The sequence below is a fragment of the Myotis daubentonii genome, chromosome 5 (assembly GCF_963259705.1).
Source record: "Myotis daubentonii chromosome 5, mMyoDau2.1, whole genome shotgun sequence".
Classification (NCBI taxonomy): domain Eukaryota; kingdom Metazoa; phylum Chordata; class Mammalia; order Chiroptera; family Vespertilionidae; genus Myotis; species Myotis daubentonii.
The window spans coordinates 73,293,922-73,310,893 of NC_081844.1; the positions used below are offsets into that span (position 1 = coordinate 73,293,922).

The 16,972-nt window shown below is 56.7% G+C and overlaps 1 protein-coding gene across 6 annotated transcripts; it reads left to right on the forward strand.

The window, feature by feature from the left end:
- The first annotated feature begins 570 nt into the window (after window positions 1-570).
- PDLIM7 (PDZ and LIM domain 7) lies at window positions 571-16,890 on the forward strand. Of its 6 annotated transcripts, none has more exons than XM_059698173.1 (13): window positions 571-693; window positions 1,631-1,737; window positions 5,503-5,654; window positions 5,734-5,764; window positions 6,162-6,280; window positions 6,913-7,049; window positions 7,210-7,246; window positions 8,194-8,255; window positions 8,399-8,636; window positions 9,558-9,738; window positions 15,603-15,723; window positions 16,293-16,408; window positions 16,554-16,890. In XM_059698173.1, exons 2-13 carry the CDS (start codon window positions 1,642-1,644, stop codon window positions 16,638-16,640), a joined length of 1,377 nt encoding a protein of 458 aa, XP_059554156.1. In that variant the 5' UTR covers window positions 571-693; window positions 1,631-1,641; the 3' UTR covers window positions 16,641-16,890. The 6 variants fall into 6 exon arrangements, with proteins under 6 accessions (XP_059554156.1, XP_059554160.1, XP_059554158.1 ...); XM_059698175.1 differs by lacking the exons at window positions 571-693; window positions 6,162-6,280 and adding exons at window positions 739-987; window positions 6,658-6,674; XM_059698172.1 differs by lacking the exon at window positions 571-693 and adding an exon at window positions 743-987.
- The last annotated feature ends 82 nt before the right edge of the window (window positions 16,891-16,972 follow it).

Sequence of the window (16,972 nt, forward strand, 5' to 3'; positions counted from 1 at the left end):
GGCTGCTGACTGCCCCGGGGTCAGGGGGAGGGAGTGAGGGCAGGGGCACAGGTCAGGCTCAGGCCAGCCCAGGGTCCCCTCCGTCTCGGTCCGCTCCTGCCATTATTTTCTGCCTTCGTAGAGTCCGTGTTCTCCAAACCTAGCTTCAAGTTCCCCTGTTCCCCCCTCAACGAACTCCGCTACGATATGTGCCCCCCACCAAGTCCCTCCGATTTAGAAATCCTGGAGCCACCGATGTCTGAGCCTTACCCCAAACAGTGCCTGTCCTCACTGCGGCCCTGCGAAGCGGGTATTATGGTCCCATTTTTCCGAGGAGGAAATTAATGTTCAGAGACCATTGTCTCCGAAGGTTGCTTTCTTTTCACTCGGCCAGCAGGAGGCGCAAGCGGCTGGGCGAGCGGCTTCGCGAAGCCAAGGCCCCGCCCCACGGAGGGGACCTGGGCGGGCCGTGCTTTCCGCTCGAAGCGTGATCGGGCTTCGTGATTGGGCGAGGCCAAGGACTGGGTGGGGCTTCCCGTGGCGGGAGAGGCCGCCGGCGGGAGGGGCTTTCCTTGGGCGTGGCCTCAGACACCGCCCCTTTCCGTGGCCTCAAAGCGGACGGCGGCTGCGGGGGCGGGGCCAGAACACGGCGGCCGATCCCAAGGCAGCTCCTGGGAGCCCGCCGTCGAGCAGTGCCCCGGCGGGGCCGAACAGGTACAGGCGGCTGCAGGGGCAGCTGGGGCTGGGCCAGGCAGGGACCCGGGGGCTTCTAGGGACCACAGAGGGCTTTAGGGGTCGTGGCCAGCGCTGAGCTTCCTCCCGCGGGCCCGGGCTCCTGCCCCTGCCCCCGCCCCCGCCCCCGCCTTCCTGCGGCGAAGCCGGCTGCGGCTAGGAGGATCGGCGCCTGCGCTGATTCCTGCGCCTGGCACTCGGTCGGGGCATAGGACTCGGGCGGTGGGCTAGAGGGAAACTGAGTCACATCTGGATGGTAGCAGGCCATTATGGAAGGTACCACCTCCGCTTCGCTCCGGGATGAATTCCCTTACTGGCCACGCTTTGGGGTCCCGACCCCCACCGATCTCCGCCGGGATCGCGCCCTCGCCGCCTCCCCCTCCTCCCTTAGCGCCTAGGGATGTCCCATCATGGCTCCCAGGAGCCTCGACTAGTCCCGGAATGACTAGGACCCGCTCCAGCCGCCTCCCTTCTCACCCCTCCCCCTTGAGTCCCGAGCCCCCGGGTGCTCCCTCCGCTGGCTCTGCACAGTGTCAGCTTACACGCCTTATATAGCCCGACCAGGCTCCAGCCGCGGCCTGCCTGCCGGGACCTGGGGGCGGGGGAGAGGAACGCCGGCCCCTGACTCACCCCGCTGTCCGAGACTCCAAGTTGGCTTGGGGGAAGGTCGCGCCACTAGCTCTGGATGCACAGAACTTCCAGCCTGGATGCTGGCTCTCCTCACCCTCCCAGTCCCTGGGAGGAGGGGGTTTGCCCCTGTCTGCAGCAGCACAGCCAAACCTGACTAGGTGCTTGCCTACTGGTGATCTGGGTGTGCTCAGCGTCTGTCCGTGCCTGCCTGGTACCAGTCCAAGGCTGGTGTTCCGAGCTGTGCCTACCTGCCCTACCATGCGAGCTACTCACCTTTCTCTTCTCTCAGGGGCAGGCACCATGGATTCCTTCAAGGTGGTGCTGGAGGGACCAGCCCCCTGGGGCTTTCGGCTGCAAGGGGGCAAGGACTTCAATGTGCCCCTCTCCATCTCCCGGGTGAGCCTAGGCTGGGGGAGGGCTATACCAGGAGTCTTTGGATGCTCAGGTCTATAAGCATGGATGGAAGGAATTGGAGCCAGGGCCGAAACCCAGGAGGTATCCAGGTCCAGAGGTGGTGGGGGGAGCCCTTGTTACAAGGACTACTAACTAGGTGGATGCTAGGAGAGGCTTCCCCAGCACTGCACTACCTGGTGCCATTCCACAAAGCTCCCGGGGCCGCCTCTGAGGCCCATTCTGCAGGAGGGGAGCCTGAGGTCTCTAGGAAGTGTGTAAGCTGCTTGAGGGAGCAATACAATACTTGTTGCCAGGCCACAGGCAGGGTATTGCCTGCAGGATCTCACTACAATCTCATTGCCACCCAGGAAATAGCCATTATCACCTGTTTTTCAAATGAGGGGCCTCAGGGCTGAATTGGAAGGGCTCCTTTTGGAGATTTCTTGGCCAAGCAGGGATTAGAATTCAGGCCCTGGGATGACTGCAGTTTTTGTGGGTGGGGGGGGTTGTTTCTCCAGCCTACCTGAGGACTTCCATTCCCATCCACTGGTCCCATTCAGGCTGCAGTGGCCTTTGACCCCAAGTAGATGTGGAATGGGCTCTAGGGTTCTGACTTCAGCCCCTGAGAGCCTGCCCTGGTGGGGGTGGAGTTGCAGGCTGGCTCCTCCCTGCGGCAGGGGGATTGCCTTATAAGCCCAAGAATGCAGCCCCACACTGGGATGAACAACTGGTGGCAGGCCCCTGCAGAGCTAAAAATGGCTGGCCTCGATCTGGACCCCTGAACCACCTTGGTGGGTGCCTCAGCTGGTGACCACCAGGCCATGGCTCCAGTTGTAGGGTCAGTTGTGTACAGAGAACAAACTGCCTGCCCAGGGACAGTGAGGCCAGCCCTTGGGCCGGTGTCTCTGACTGTGGTCTAGGGGTGATGAGGGGTGGGGAATTTCTGTGCCCAATCCGCCTGCCCAGAAAGGCCCACCCAGGCACCCAGTGGACAGGCAGCTGATGGCAGGAAGCCCAGGACAAGCACCGCCCAGAGGGGGTCAGAAGGTTGTCCAGGCACTGCCCAGCCTGAGAGGAGCTGTAAGGTGGAGTCTGTCTGTGGGTGTTGGGCTTGATGGCCAGCGCAGGGAGGTAGTCACTGTTTTTCCCACAAACCTTTCCTCGGTTTCCCCTGACAACTGCCTTGCCAGCAGGGTAGCTAAGGGCAGTGGTCCTCCTACCATACACACCCACCCCTATACAATCCTCAAGCCTTGCCAGCCATGAAAACCTACCCCACACCCCCTCCCTGGAAAAGTGCTGGCCACTGTGGCTGCGGAGCCTTGGGCCTTAGTTTTTTCATTGGTGGGGATGGGCAGCATAGTAGCCTGCGGGTTGGACTTCCAGATGTGGCCTATTGGGGGTACTCTTGGCTCCTTTGTCAGCAGCCCTAGCATGTGGATGAGGCCAACAGTTAATCCCAGCCTTATAGTTGGACCTGGGCCCTAGTGAGTGGGTGGGTGGGTGGGGTGGTCTTTTATGAGCTGGGCAGCCCTCTTCCTCTCCCCTGACCCCAGCATGGAGGGAGGAGGGAGGGGCTAGGGCTGGCTGTGGTCCCAGGCCTGGGAGATGAGGTAATGTCTGGGACTGGGGGGTTGGGCTGCTCAGTGGAGCCCTCAGGCTGACTCACCCCTTACCCCATGCAGTGTCCAGCCCCTCTGGCTCTTTTCCCCTCCTTGGTCCCTCTGGCCTCCTTGCTTCTCTTTCCAGCCATCCCCCACTCCCTTCCTGCCCTCCCAGCTCTCATGCTTTTCTCTCCACCTCTCTGACCACTCCCCTATCCTTCATGTGCTTCCTGTCCTCACTCCCACTGTTAGGAAGGAAGTTGTCGGAACTCTGGGAGCCAGCTGCTCCTGCCCACCCCAAGACCCCCACCTCAGGCTCAGTCCATATCTCCCAGGAGCCAGCCCTGTGGGTAGGGAGTGGCTGGACCAGGTTTCCCTTCTACTGACTCACCATGACCTTGCATAGGTCACTTCCCTTCAAGGGCGTTACTTCCCTATGCCCATTGTAAGGGGCTGGATTGAACTAAAGGTAATATAGGGAATCCAGGCTCTAAACCCAGCCAAGGAATCAGGGAGTTTTTCCAGTAGGCTGACCTCTGAGTTGGGCCCTAAAACTCACCAGAGTAGGTTCTGGGCCCTACCTCCTGCTAGCTGGGCAACTTGAGGCAAATTACTTAACTTCTCTGTTTTCCTATGTATGAGGTGGGTATAATCTCAGACTCCTTTCCACAGGGTTGTTGGAGGATTCAGTGTCAGTATGTGGCAATACTAGGTGCTCAATAAATGTAAGCTGTGTTCGTACCACTTAGCAGGTGAAGAAGGAGTCACCCATGCCTTACCCCTCCAACCTCCCAAGCATGAAACAGCCATCAAACCCATCTCTCCCTTACTCCAGTGTTGTCAGTCTCTGCATCTGGTCTCTTGGCCTCCCCTCTCTCTGCTTCAATTCAGTTTGTGTACCTGCACACCTGAGGAGCCTCCTGGGGCTTTGGGCAGCCAGTACCTCTGGAACCCTCCAACCCCAGCCGCGAAGTATGAATCTCCCTTCTAGTTGTTCCCCACAGAACCTGCTCAATGCCAGGCTCAACACATCCTCTGGCCAGGCATCCTGGGAGCTTAGACCCATGAACTGGGTTGCTCCTGCTGAGGGCCCAGTGGGTTTCATCGGGGCCAAGTCTATCGGAGACCTGAGAAATCACCATAACCTAGGCCTTCAAACTGCTAATGGAACCTCCTAACCGCAAGGCCCAGTCCTGGTTCCTTCCCCTTGCCTTGGAGTCCTTCATAAGTGGACTCTCACCCCCTGGGCAGCACACACCACTCCTGTCACCAAGACCCACCATTTCTCAGAAGTCATCCCTGATGGTCTCAGCCCACACTGGGTGACCCTCCCATCCTGTTATTGCTCCTCATTTGCCACAGTAACCAGGGGTCCCCAACCAGAGCCCAAAGGATTGGACAGAGGGTGAGTGGCACTTGAAGGGCTTGAGGTGACACATTTACAGCCAAGAAGCCACAGCGACACCATGGGCCCCCTCAGGCATGCATTGTTCACTGGGAACTTGAAGACGATGGAGCCTATTCCTGGCTCTCAGGGGATCCCAGCAGATCCCTGGTGGTGGCCCCGGCACAGGGTGCTGGGAGCGCAAGAGGTCAGTGAGAGCACCCGGGGCGTCAGGGAGGAACTTGCCACATGCATAAGCCAGAGGACATGTCTGGTAGGTGGAACAGCCTGGGCAAGAGGCCAGTTGGAGCTGAGAAGTTTGGGGTTTAGCCTGAGGGTGGCAGCGTATTGACATCAGGGCAGTCTCTAGAACAGGGGTGGGCAAACTTTGACTCGAGGACCAGAGGGCCAGAACAAAAGCATGGATGGAGTGTTTGTGTGAACTAATATCAATTCAAAGTAAACATCATTACATAAAAGGGTACGGTCTTTTTTTTTCAATAGTTTTATTCATTTCAAACGGGCTGGATCTGGCCCCCACAGCTGCTCTAGAGTCTACTGTGGGGGGGGTCATGGAGGTGAATAACTAAATAGACGGGGTGATTGTGAAGCTCAGGTGAGCCCCACCCCTCCCAGATCTCTAGTATCCAGCAGCTGCCCACAATATGCTGAATGAAGAGGCCTCTGTGTCTGGAAGCGGGCAGCTCAGGCAGGCTGACTACTGTTGGCCTCAGTTTGGTTGGCAGTCTTTGTGCTCTCCTGACCCTCCTCTCTTCACAGCTCACGCCTGGAGGCAAAGCTGCACAGGCTGGGGTAGCTGTTGGCGACTGGGTGCTGAGTATTGACGGCGAGAATGCTGGAGGCCTTACGCACATTGAAGCCCAAAACAAGATCCGGGCCTGTGGGGAGCAGCTCAGCCTGGGTCTCAGCAGGTACAAGGGCTCTGACCCCCCTGGCAGGTGAGTTGCCTTTGGTCCTGGCTCTCTGTCACCCTTTCCTGTTCTCCTCCAGGGCCCAGCCGGCTCAGAGCAAACCTCGGAAGGTAGGCGACAGGGCCTGGGCCATCTGGGCGGGTGGGATTGGACTCCGGCTGGCCTGCTTTTCTTGCACAGCCGCCTTGGTACCCCCTTCCAGGGGTCAGGGGTAGAAGCTGGAGTCTGGGAGAGTGTGGGGAACTGGGAGTTGGGTCAGGGCTGCCCCATGCATCTCTGCCTGTCTGTCCACAATACCTCTACCAGGCTTGTGCTGCTAGCTGCACTGGTGGGCTGAAATCATTGCTCCCAAATGGGCCCCTTGAAACCTGAGTCACCCCCTCCACTAAAGCCTCATCCAGACGTGTAGGGGCGGGGCTGGAGCACCACTGTCCTCTGCACCGGTGGGAGGGGGCGCCCCTTCCGCAGCTCTGGCCCAGGCCCCCTCCCATTCCCCCCTCCGCCCAGGCCCTGACCCCTGCCTCGGACCCCCCGCGGTACACCTTTGCACCCAGCACTTCCCTCAACAAGACAGCGCGGCCCTTCGGGGCGCCCCTGCTGGCTGACAGCACCCCACAGCAGAATGGGTATGTCAGCTTTGCCCGCCCACCACCCACGCTAAGTCCACCCGCTAAGCCCACCCATTGCTGCTCTCTCTGCTCTGCACCCCAGCCCTGCTGGCACTGTGTGGCAGTGGCCCCTGGCGGCCCGGGCGGGGGCTGCAGGTTTAAGGTCCCTCCTAGGGTGATATGGCTGCTGCCCAAGCACTGCCCTTCTGGGAGCTCTGAGCCAGGCAGCGGCCCCTGCTGGCACCCCGGGGTTAGGGTGTGGTGTTGGGCCCACTGAGCCTCAGACACTCAGTGCAGCCTTGCCCCTGGCCACTCTGACCCGTGCTATCTTTCTTCTTCCCATGTATCTGTCCCTTTTTTCCTTTACCTGTCCCATCTGTCTATTTCCTTCACAGGTGCAGACCCCTGACAAGTCAGTGAGCCCCCTCTGCTTGTCCCTCTCTTCCTTCCTGTTGGCATTCTGGGTGGTGGCCCCTTCTTACCCTGGCTCCCTCTCACTTATCTACCCTACCCCCTCATTCACCCAGCAGGGTCCTGGCCTTGCCCTTACCCACTCTCCCCTCACTATAGCCCACATGCACAAATTCCAGGGAGGGGCTACCCCACTGGTTACGCCTGGCATGAGGTCCTGAGCCACACCCTCCCCACAGACAGCCGCTCCGACCGCTGGTCCCAGATGCCAGCAAGCAGCGGCTGATGGAAGACACGGAAGACTGGCGGCCACGGCCCGGAACGGGCCAATCCCGTTCCTTCCGCATCCTTGCCCACCTCACGGGCACCGAGTTCAGTAAGTGGCAGCCCGGGGCAGGGCAAACTCTCCTCCTGGCCCCCAGCCTGGACCTGGGCTCAGCCAGAGCTGGCTAGGCACCCTGTGACCCTTTGCCAGGGCTCAGGGCTGGGCTAGCCCTCTGTTTTCTCTCGGTCAATGCCTGCCTCTGCTTTCTCAGTGCAAGACCCGGATGAGGAGCACCTGAAGAAGTCAAGGTAAAAGGGCGGGCACCAGTCCCTCTTTCTCACCTGCTGCCTCTCCCATTCCAGCCACCACCCTGTATCTGCTCCTGGGGGTCCCCAGCCAGGTCTCCATTCTCCTTTCTTCCCTTCCTTCCTCCTTTCTTTTTTCCCTTTATCTCTCCTTCCTTCGACTTCCTCCTCCTTCTCTCTCTGCCCCTCAGGGAAAAGTATGTCCTGGAGCTGCAGAGCCCACGCTACACCCGCCTCCGGGACTGGCACCACCAGCGCTCTGCCCACGTGCTCAACGTGCAGTCGTAGCCCGGCGCTGGCTGGCCAGCTGTCCTCTCTTGCCTCTCTTTCTCTTCCCCCTGCCCAGGGCACCCCTGGTGCCTCCAGCTTTTGCCTACATGGCCCACCTCTTGTCTGCTCCTGTACTGAGCCTCCTGCTGGCCTGGCCCTGGCTGCCCACCTGGCACAGGCCCGGCTTCATCTGCCACTGCCTTCCCTCTGTGCCCTCTGGTACTGCTGTCTACCAGGTCTGTCCTGGCTTGGGCATGGAAATAAACACTCAGTCCTCCTTTCTCTGCCTCTGTCTTTGTGGGCTTGGTTTATATTTTGCGTGTGGGGTATTAGATTATTTAGACCCAGTGTGGGCCCTGCCAGTCTGGGTCTCGGTGGGAGGTGGTACCTGACAAAGAGGGTCCTGCCTTCAGAGCTGGATCTTGGGGATGAGGAAGTCCCAAGAGCTGACCTGGAAGCAAGATCCTTGCTCCACCTCACAGCCCTGTGCAACAGACAGGCCTGCTGCATCCTGGCTGGGAGAAGCTGCCTGGCCCAGCCCTACCCATGGGACCTGGAGTCCGGCCCAGCAGCTCTCATGCACCCAGGCCTCTCCCATGGGGCCAACAGGACTGAGGTTGGGGGGTGGGGTCTTGTTAGGAGACCCAGCCGTGCAGTGCCTTGAATGGCAGATCTTGCAGCCAGGTGCCCAGGACAGAAGCCCCAGTCCCAGCCTCAGCTACACCTCAGGAGCCCTGGCCTGGTGAGAGTGGGCTTGGGTCTGGGGAAGGGTGGGTGGCCTCCAGGTGATGGGGGTGGTGGGTCCCTCCAAGCTGGCCTGGGTTCTATCCCTGTCACTTGGGGTCACTGGGCACCCCCCGGAGCCACTTTCCTTGGCCCTTGCAGGCCCTACCACCCCCAGCCCGACCAGCCGCCCACCCTGGGCTGTGGACCCTGCATTTGCTGAGCGCTATGCCCCGGACAAGACGAGCACAGTGCTGACCCGGCACAGCCAGCCTGCCACACCCACGCCCCTGCAGAACCGCACCTCCATCGTGCAGGCAGCTGCTGGAGGGGGCACAGGAGGGGGCGGTGGCAGCAATGGCAAGACTCCTGTGTGCCACCAGTGCCACAAGGTCATCCGGTGGGTGCCCTGTTCCTTTCTTGTCCTGATGCCTTATCCTAGTGTCTTTCTGACTGCTGCTCCCCCATCTGTCTCTCCACTTATCTCAGCTGCCATTGCACAGGATAAAGATTCAGTTCCCATTTGGAGTGGGGGTAGGGACCTGACCTGGGTCCTCAGATTCTGAATCTTGCATCACTTTCCCCTCCCCACACCAGTCTTTATCAGTGTCGGCCCCAGTGCAATGGAGGAAGTGCCGGCGATGCATCAGAGCTCACCCGTAGACTGACTGCTCTCAGGCAGAGAAGGGCCTGCCCCTCTGCCTCTCTCCCTCCTGTTTGCTTGGTCTCTCTCTACTTAACCTCTGCTCTGCAGACAGGCCAGGGGTCCCTCCTTCTCTACACTGCTTCTGGGATCCAACAGAGTCCCAAACCTCCCCCCAGAATCAAAGTACCAGATTCTAGAGGCTTTCTAGTTCTCAGCTCACCCCTGCTCTTGCCTCCTGTCGCTCTGATGCTCTGCAGAGCATGGGACCTGTGGACCTCCCCCCAGGCCAGACGGAGCGGGCAAGCAGGATAGCATCCCCTCAGGTACCCACTGGTCTTCAGGACTCAGGGACACTCTGGGCCTTCTGCCCTGCAGGGCCCCAGTTCCTCATGTTCATCTCACTGGGCCCAAGCCAGCAGCCCCACCCGGTATAACCCTCCTCCCTATTCCAACACGGCCCCATTCATGTCATAAAGTGATACAGCTTCATTATTCTCCCTGTGTGACTGGGCAAGTCATCTCCCAAGCCTATTTTCTCCCTTCCTTGGGAAATGCAGAGAATGAACTTCCCCTTCAGGCTTCAGAATTCTGTTTAGTAAACCCGCTTGGGCTCGGGCCAGGCGCTCTCACCTCATTTGTATACTCTCCCTCTCACTGCCCGCACCTCCCCCTCAGGGGCCGTTACCTGGTGGCACTGGGCCACGCATACCACCCCGAGGAGTTTGTGTGCAGCCAGTGTGGGATGGTCCTTGAAGAGGGCGGCTTCTTCGAGGAGAAGGGTGCCATCTTCTGCCCACCCTGCTATGACATGCGCTACGCACCCAGCTGTGCCAAGTGCAAGAAAAAGATCACAGGCGTGAGTGGGGTTGGAAGTTGGGTGGGAAGGTGCGTCTGACCCAGTTGGCATTGAGGGGCTCTATCTGCATGAGCCCTTTCGATCCGTAGCAGCATAATAAATGGGTTGCTCTTTTGGTCTCACTTTGCATTAGCCAGGATCCTTTTAACAATGACCGGAATCCTACTCAAAAGGGCTTGAGCAAGAGTGTATTGGCTCAGCCCTGGCAGGTTTCTCAGTGGTTAGAGCACCAGCCCATGCAACAAAGGGTTGTGGGTTCGATTCCTGGTCAAGGGCAAGGACACCTACCTGGGTTGCAGGTTTGATCTTTGGTCTCCAGTTGGGCGTGTGCGGGAGGCAACCAATTGATGTTTCTCCCTCCCTCCCTTTTTCTCTTTCTAAAAATCAATGGAAAAAAGTATCCTCTGGTGAGTATTAACAACAACAAAAAAGGGTGTATTGGCTCAAATAACTGGCAAGTCCAAGGGGTGCTAAATTTCAGGCCCAGCTGATGGCAGGTCCCGAGGTCATCAGGACTCTTCCTACTACTTGCCTCTGTTTTCATTGTTGGCTTCATTCCCAGCTTCTGTTCCCGAGAAGGCAGCGAAAATGGAGCCACAGCAGCTCCAGGTTACCTCCCAGCTTAGCTCTGCAGAGTGAATGTCAGCTTCACTTCTGGGCCAGTTGATGCATCAAGAGTGCCAGTGCTGCTGCTCATCGGCCTGGCTTGCGTCACATGCCCATCCCTGACCCAAGTCCCGTGTCTCTGATTGGCCTGGCCTGGTGACACAGGCCCTGGAGCGGGAGTTGGCCGAGAATGGGGGAAGACTGGTTCCCTGAATTAAAACTAGCATAATGTTCCCCAAAGGAGGGAAGTACACGTGGATCAGGTTGAAACAAGCTGTGGCTGTGGCATTGCACTTGGCTGCAGTGACAGAAAAGCCCACTGCAGAGATGTAGTCAAAAATTGCAGGGCTGGAATAGGATGCCTTTAGGCTTTTCCTGCCTTTTTGCTCTTAGCCTATAGACGTTTGTCCCCAAACTTACCCTATCATGGTTGCCAGGTAACTGTGCAAGGCCCCAGCCTTATATTCTTGCTGCAGACAGGAAGGAGGCAGAGGGGCAAATGGTATTTTTTTAATGAAGTTTTGCCTTTTAACTCTGGAAGAAAAACCAGGAATGTGCATCTTCATCTCAGTAGTTAGAGCTGAGCACCTGGGCCTCAGAGCAAACTCGTAAGAGCAGAAGACAGAAGAGAAGGGGGTTATTTGTGACAGTCTTTTGAGAGGCTGGTCCTCAGTGTCTGCACCCCTAAGGTATGAGGAAATGAAGCCTCTGAGAGATGACTTGGTGCGCTTGAAGGACACAGGACTATTGAGTGGCAAAGCCAGAAACTCACACTCAAAAACTTGTGATTCAAAATCTTAGTCTTACCACGGAGACTACACACTCAGCATAGCCTGGCCGGGTGTCCTGCAGGGCAACCGAGCTGCCACTGGAGCTGGCTTGGGACTTAGGTCAGCACGTGTCATGGCTCAAGGTGATGGGCTGCCGGCCTTCCCTCATTAGTTCTCTCTGTTAAGTGTGGCAGTGAGCCCCATGCTGGGGACACCTTGTGAAGAGATAGGCATGTGTCCTGTCCCCAGTTCACACTGGGGAGGGGAATGCCTAGGGTATCGGGCTGAAGGCAGAGCCAGGGAAAAGGGTACAGAACAGGCAGGGATGACAAGCTGAGGGGGTTACTGTTGTACTTACGGAAACTCCTCAGAGCTCAGGAGCAAGACGCTTCAGAGTTGGGGAACGAGTTGGGAACAGCCTCAGGCCCAGCTGACTCCAGCTTGGACTCATGCTTCTTATTTCTGGGTCCAGAGGCAGAGCTGCCAGCCGTAGCCAGAGAGCTCTGCGGTGATGCTCATACTAGGTTACCTTGACTGCAAGTGGTAGAGAATTCAAAATGATGGCAGCTTATTTCTCGCCTAAGAAAGTCCAGCCTGGCTGGTGTGGCTCTGTGGTTGAGTGTCGCCCTATGAACTAGGAGGTCACAGTTCGATTCCAGGTCGGGGCACATGCCCAGGTTGCAGGCTTGATCCCCAGTGTGGAGGGGGCGTATAAAAGGTAGTGGATCAGTGATTCTTTCATCATTGATGTTTCTGTCTCTCCCTCCTTTCCTCTCTCAGAAATAATTAAAAGCATATTTTTAAAAAACTCCAGAGGTGGGCAGCCCAGGACTGGTAGAAGGATCCAGGCTCCTAGATCTTGTTATTCGGTCATTGTCTGCACAGGTTTACTTACCACTTACAGTCCATGGATTCAGGCTCAGCCAAAATCTTCATGTTCCAGCCAGCATGACGTTGGAAGGGAGGCCCATGTCAGCTCTCTTTAGAAGATGCTGCCACCCAGCCCTCTGCTTCCATTCCATTGGCCAGAACTCAGTCATATGACCCCACTGAGCTTCAAGGGAGGCTACAGTCCATGTGGGGCAGCCGTGTGCCCAGCAGAAAGAGGTTCCATCATTAGATGGGAGAATGGGACATTATCAGTCTTCGTCATTATAGTGACAGGTCATGTGGCACTTACTGTGCGTAGGCATCCAGCTTCACAATCCTATGAAGTCAGTTTGGTTATTTCTTTCTGATAGATGAGGGAATTTTGTCCAAGATCACACCCATTTCCCTGCCAGAATAGGCCACGTCCATTTGACTCTTCTGGAAAATGGGCTGGATCCCAGGATCTCTTGAGCTGGGCATCTGGGTTTTCTACTGGCGTCACCCTGCACTCTCCCCCTGCCCCTCCCTCCATGTCCTAGGTGGGCAGGTCTATCACCCAGGCCGCAGATGAGGAGCTGAGGCTCACGGAACAGGCTGAGTCCTGGGTTCTGGAGTGAGCTTTGATGGCAGACTGCTCCTGCCCTGCCCAGGCTGGTGGTTCCACAGAGTGGCCCTGCAGCCTCAGCTCCCCTCTTGCAGGGATTCCAGGGCCTGGTAGACCCTAGGGCGCACCCTCACGCTCGATGGGACAGGAGGCTGACCTCCCCAACCTGCCATGGGCTGTGTACCCTGCCTGCGCCCAGCGCTGGAGACTTTCTGTCCTCAGAGCTCAGTGTGAAGAGTGGGGAGAGGCACAGGGCAATTAAATTGTTCCAGTGGAGTTGGAGGGAAGCTCTGGAGGATGGGGGGGGACACATTAGAAAGAACTCATTCTGATCTGGGACCCCATGCTCAAGGCTCACCACTCACCACCAGCCTCCCTCACCCTGGTAATCCAGCCACAGGTGCTTGTCTCCCCCACCCCCCGCCCCTTCAGGGCCTTTGCACAGGTGTCCTCTGGCAGGAACACTAGCATTCTCTTTACCTCATTCTCATCTGGGACTCATGATTTCCTCAGGAACACCTTTCTTGATGCCCACCCTTCCCTCCAGGCTAGACACTGCACAATTTACTCACTAACCCCAGTCCTTTTACCATGTCTTCCCCAGGTATGAACATGGGCTGGGAATGGGCTATTTTGTTCATGCTTATTTAAAAAAGTTTTAATATATTTTTGTTTATTTCAGAGAGGAATGGAGAGGGAGAGACAGAAATATCAATGATGATTGAGTCATTATCGGCTGCCTCCTACACACCCCACACTTGGGATCGAGCTTGCAACCCGGGCATGTGCCCTGACTGGGAATCGAACCCCGACTTATGGTTCATAAGTTGACGCTCAACACCGCCTGGGCTGCTCATGCGTCATACTGTGCCCTTATGTAGGAGGTGGTCAGTAAACACTTGAAGGAGTGACCTCTAACTTGAACTTAAAATGTGTAGGTATTAGCTCAGCCAGTGTTGCTTAATGGTTGAGTGTCAACCCATGAACCAGGAGATTCCTGGTCAGGGCACTTGCCTGGGTTGCTGGCTTGATCCCCAGGAGGCAGCTGATCAGTGATTCTCATTAATGTTTCTCTCCCTCTCCCTCTCTCTGAAATCAATAAATCAATATAAAAAATATATATTCTTAAATGTGTAGTAATTAACTTGGAGAAGGATCAGGGACAGTGCTGCAGGCAGAAGGAATAACTTGTGTCATAATGTGACACCTGGGAAAGTGTGAGTTGAGGTGGAAGAGGTGGCAGGGGCTGTGTTAGGAGTTTGGAGCTGGGGGGGCTGGTGTGCCTCAGCAAGCCTCCCCGGCAGGGAGAGACACCTAGATGGGGGGTAAGGCGGGGGGGGCTGAGGCTGCTGAGGTCAGGGGCATGGGGTGGGAGAAGCAGACAGATTTAGGAAACGGGGTAAAATAGACAGTACCGCTCACAGGTCCTTGTGAATACCAGCGGAAGCCTGCCTTCCTGCCATGTACCCACTGGGCCCAGCTGTGGGCCCCCAATCCTGCTGGAGCCCCTGTCCTATTGTAGGCAGTGGGAAGAGCCAGCTTTGGAGTCAACGAGACGGGCACAAAACCCATTTCTGCCGTCTTTTGGGGGCATGTCGCTTTCTCTGGGCAGTGAGTCCTGCCCAGGTGGTTGTGATGTGATGTAAGATGTGACATAGAAGTTGTGGAGGGCAGAGATGGTATATCTGAGACCTAGATGCTGGCCACACTCAGATCTAGCTTGGCCCACACTCTTCCATTTTTATTTTATTATTTTTTAAAATCCTCATCTGAGGATATTTTTCCATTGATTTTTAGAGAGAACAGAAGAGAGGGGGAAGGACAGAAATATCGATATGAGAGAAACACGTTGATTGGTTGCCTCCTTGCATGAGCCCCGGCCAGGGCCCGGGCGGGGGCTTAGAGGAGAGCCTGCAACCAAGATACATGCCCTTGCCCTAGCCGGTTTGGTTCAGTGGATAGAGTGTTGGCCTGTGGACTAAAGGGCCCCAGGTTCGATTCCGGCCAAGGGCACATGCCCATGTTGCCTCCTTGATCCCCCCAGTAGGGGGCGTGCAGGAGGCAGCCAGTCAATGATTCTCTCTCATCATTGATGTTTCTAACCTTCTCTCTCCCTTCCTCTCTGAAATCAATAAAGAATATATATTAAAAAAACAACACAGATACAAGTCCTTGACTGGAATCGAACCTAGGACCCTTTGGTCTGCAGGCTGATGGTCTATCCACTGAAGCAAACCGTGAGGGCCACTCTAACATTTTTAAATAAATGTGTAAACCCATGTTATCAGAGTGGGCCTCATGGAGAAGGTGACATTTCAGCAGAAACTTGAAAGAGGTGAGGGCTGGTCAGGGCTGAACCTTGCAGATACCAAGGCGGCAGAGCAATCCAGGCAGAGGGGCAGCTGGTGTGAAGCCCCAAGATGGTGTGTGGTGCATTGACCTTGGGCGAGAGTCTACTAGTATGTAGAGGCAGCAAAGGGACAGGAGCTAGACCTGCTGGCCTCTGGGCCCTTCACAGGGGTCTGGCTTTTGCTCAGAGAAATGTGGAGCAGGCAGGGATTCCAGCAGAGGGGATGTGGCCTGGCTCAGGTTAACATCAGCCTGTAGGAGCAGAGAGAGAAGTGCAGACGCTGGTTTTATGGGGTCACCTCGCCAGAGATGTCCAAGGCTCACACCCTGCATGAGGGAGGCTGTGCGCAGTGGTCAGGATCTGGATGCATGGTGAAGGTGGGCCCAACAGGGTTCCCTAGTGGACCTGATAGAGGGTGTGAGAGGGTAATTTGGCCTGTGCAGGTGGAAGGATGAAGTTGCCAAAAATGGAGATGAGGACAGCTGTGGGAGGAGCAGGTTAGGGGTACGGAGACTGGGAGCTGAGCGTTGGACATGTCAAGTCAGAGGCATAGTGGACGTCACCAGGAGACCTCGGGGTAGGAGACAGGGAGTGGGAGGGAGATGTCACATTTACCGTGGGAAGGAGTGGGCTGAGCTGCCAGTTGACTGTCATTTCCTCCCAGGAAATCATGCATGCCCTGAAGATGACTTGGCACGTGCATTGCTTCACCTGCACAGCCTGCAAGACACCCATTCGGAACAGGGCCTTCTACATGGAAGAAGGAGTGCCCTACTGTGAGCGAGGTAAGAAATAGAGGGGAGGGCCGCCCGGCTGGTGTTGCTCAGTGGTTAAGCATCGACCCATGAACCAAGAGATCCCAGGTTTGGTTCCCGGTTAGGGCACATGCCCAGGGTTGCGGGCTTAATCCCCGCTAGGTGGTGTGCAGGAGGTAGCCAATAGATGTGATGTTTCTCATCGGTGTTTTTATCCCTCTCCCTTCTCTCTCAAAAAAACACACACAAAAGAAACAGCCCTTGCTGGTTTGGCTCAGTGGATAGAGCTTTGGCCTGCGGACTGAAGGGTCCCAGATTCGATTCTGGTCAAGGGCACATGCCCGGGTTGCAGGCTCAATCCCCAGTAGAGGGTGTGTAGGAGGTAGCCGGTTGATGATTCTCTCTTGTCACCGATGTTTCTCTCTCTCCCTCTCCCTTCCTCTCTGAAATCAATAAAAATATATTTAAAAAAATAAGTCAATAAAATCAATAAAAACATTTTTTAAAAAGGAAATAAGGGGCAGGGCCAGGCAAAGGGGGCGTGGCCAAGGCCGGTGAGAACCCAGCTCCTCCTTCCTCTCTGCCTCCATCCCTTCCAGACTATGAGAAGATGTTTGGCACAAAATGCCGAGGCTGTGACTTCAAGATCGACGCCGGGGACCGCTTCCTGGAGGCCCTGGGCTTCAGCTGGCATGACACGTGCTTTGTGTGCGCGGTGAGTGCCCCTCAGTCCTGGGTTCCCCCGCACCCTGTTCTCCACCTGCTTTCCTCCACTGCCTGCCTCTGGGATTCACGAGAGGTCGGGAAGGGGCTTTTCCGGCTACTCCAACCCCAAGTGACTGGACCCTGGCTGTCCCCAGATATGTCAGATCAACCTGGAAGGAAAGACTTTCTACTCTAAGAAGGACAAACCCCTTTGCAAGAGCCATGCCTTCTCCCACGTGTGAGCCCTTCCAGCCCACGGCTGCCTCTCCCTGCCCAGCTGAAGGGGTCACTGTTTCTGGAGTTATCCCACCAGATTTCTGGGTCGGGTTGGCAAAGGTCACCCCAACCCTGACCCCTGGCCCGAGTCTGGGGTTCCCTGGGCCCTGCCTCACCCCCTTTATCTCCCTCACTCCCTCCACCACCATTGCACACGGTGCTGGCCACACCGGCCCCTGTTCACATCCAGTGCCACAATAAACCTGTATCCAGTTGTGTGCTGTGTGCGCTTCCTCCCTATGCATGAGGAGTGGTGGGATTTGAGGCAGGTATCAGGGTAGAGATTAAGCTGGTTTTC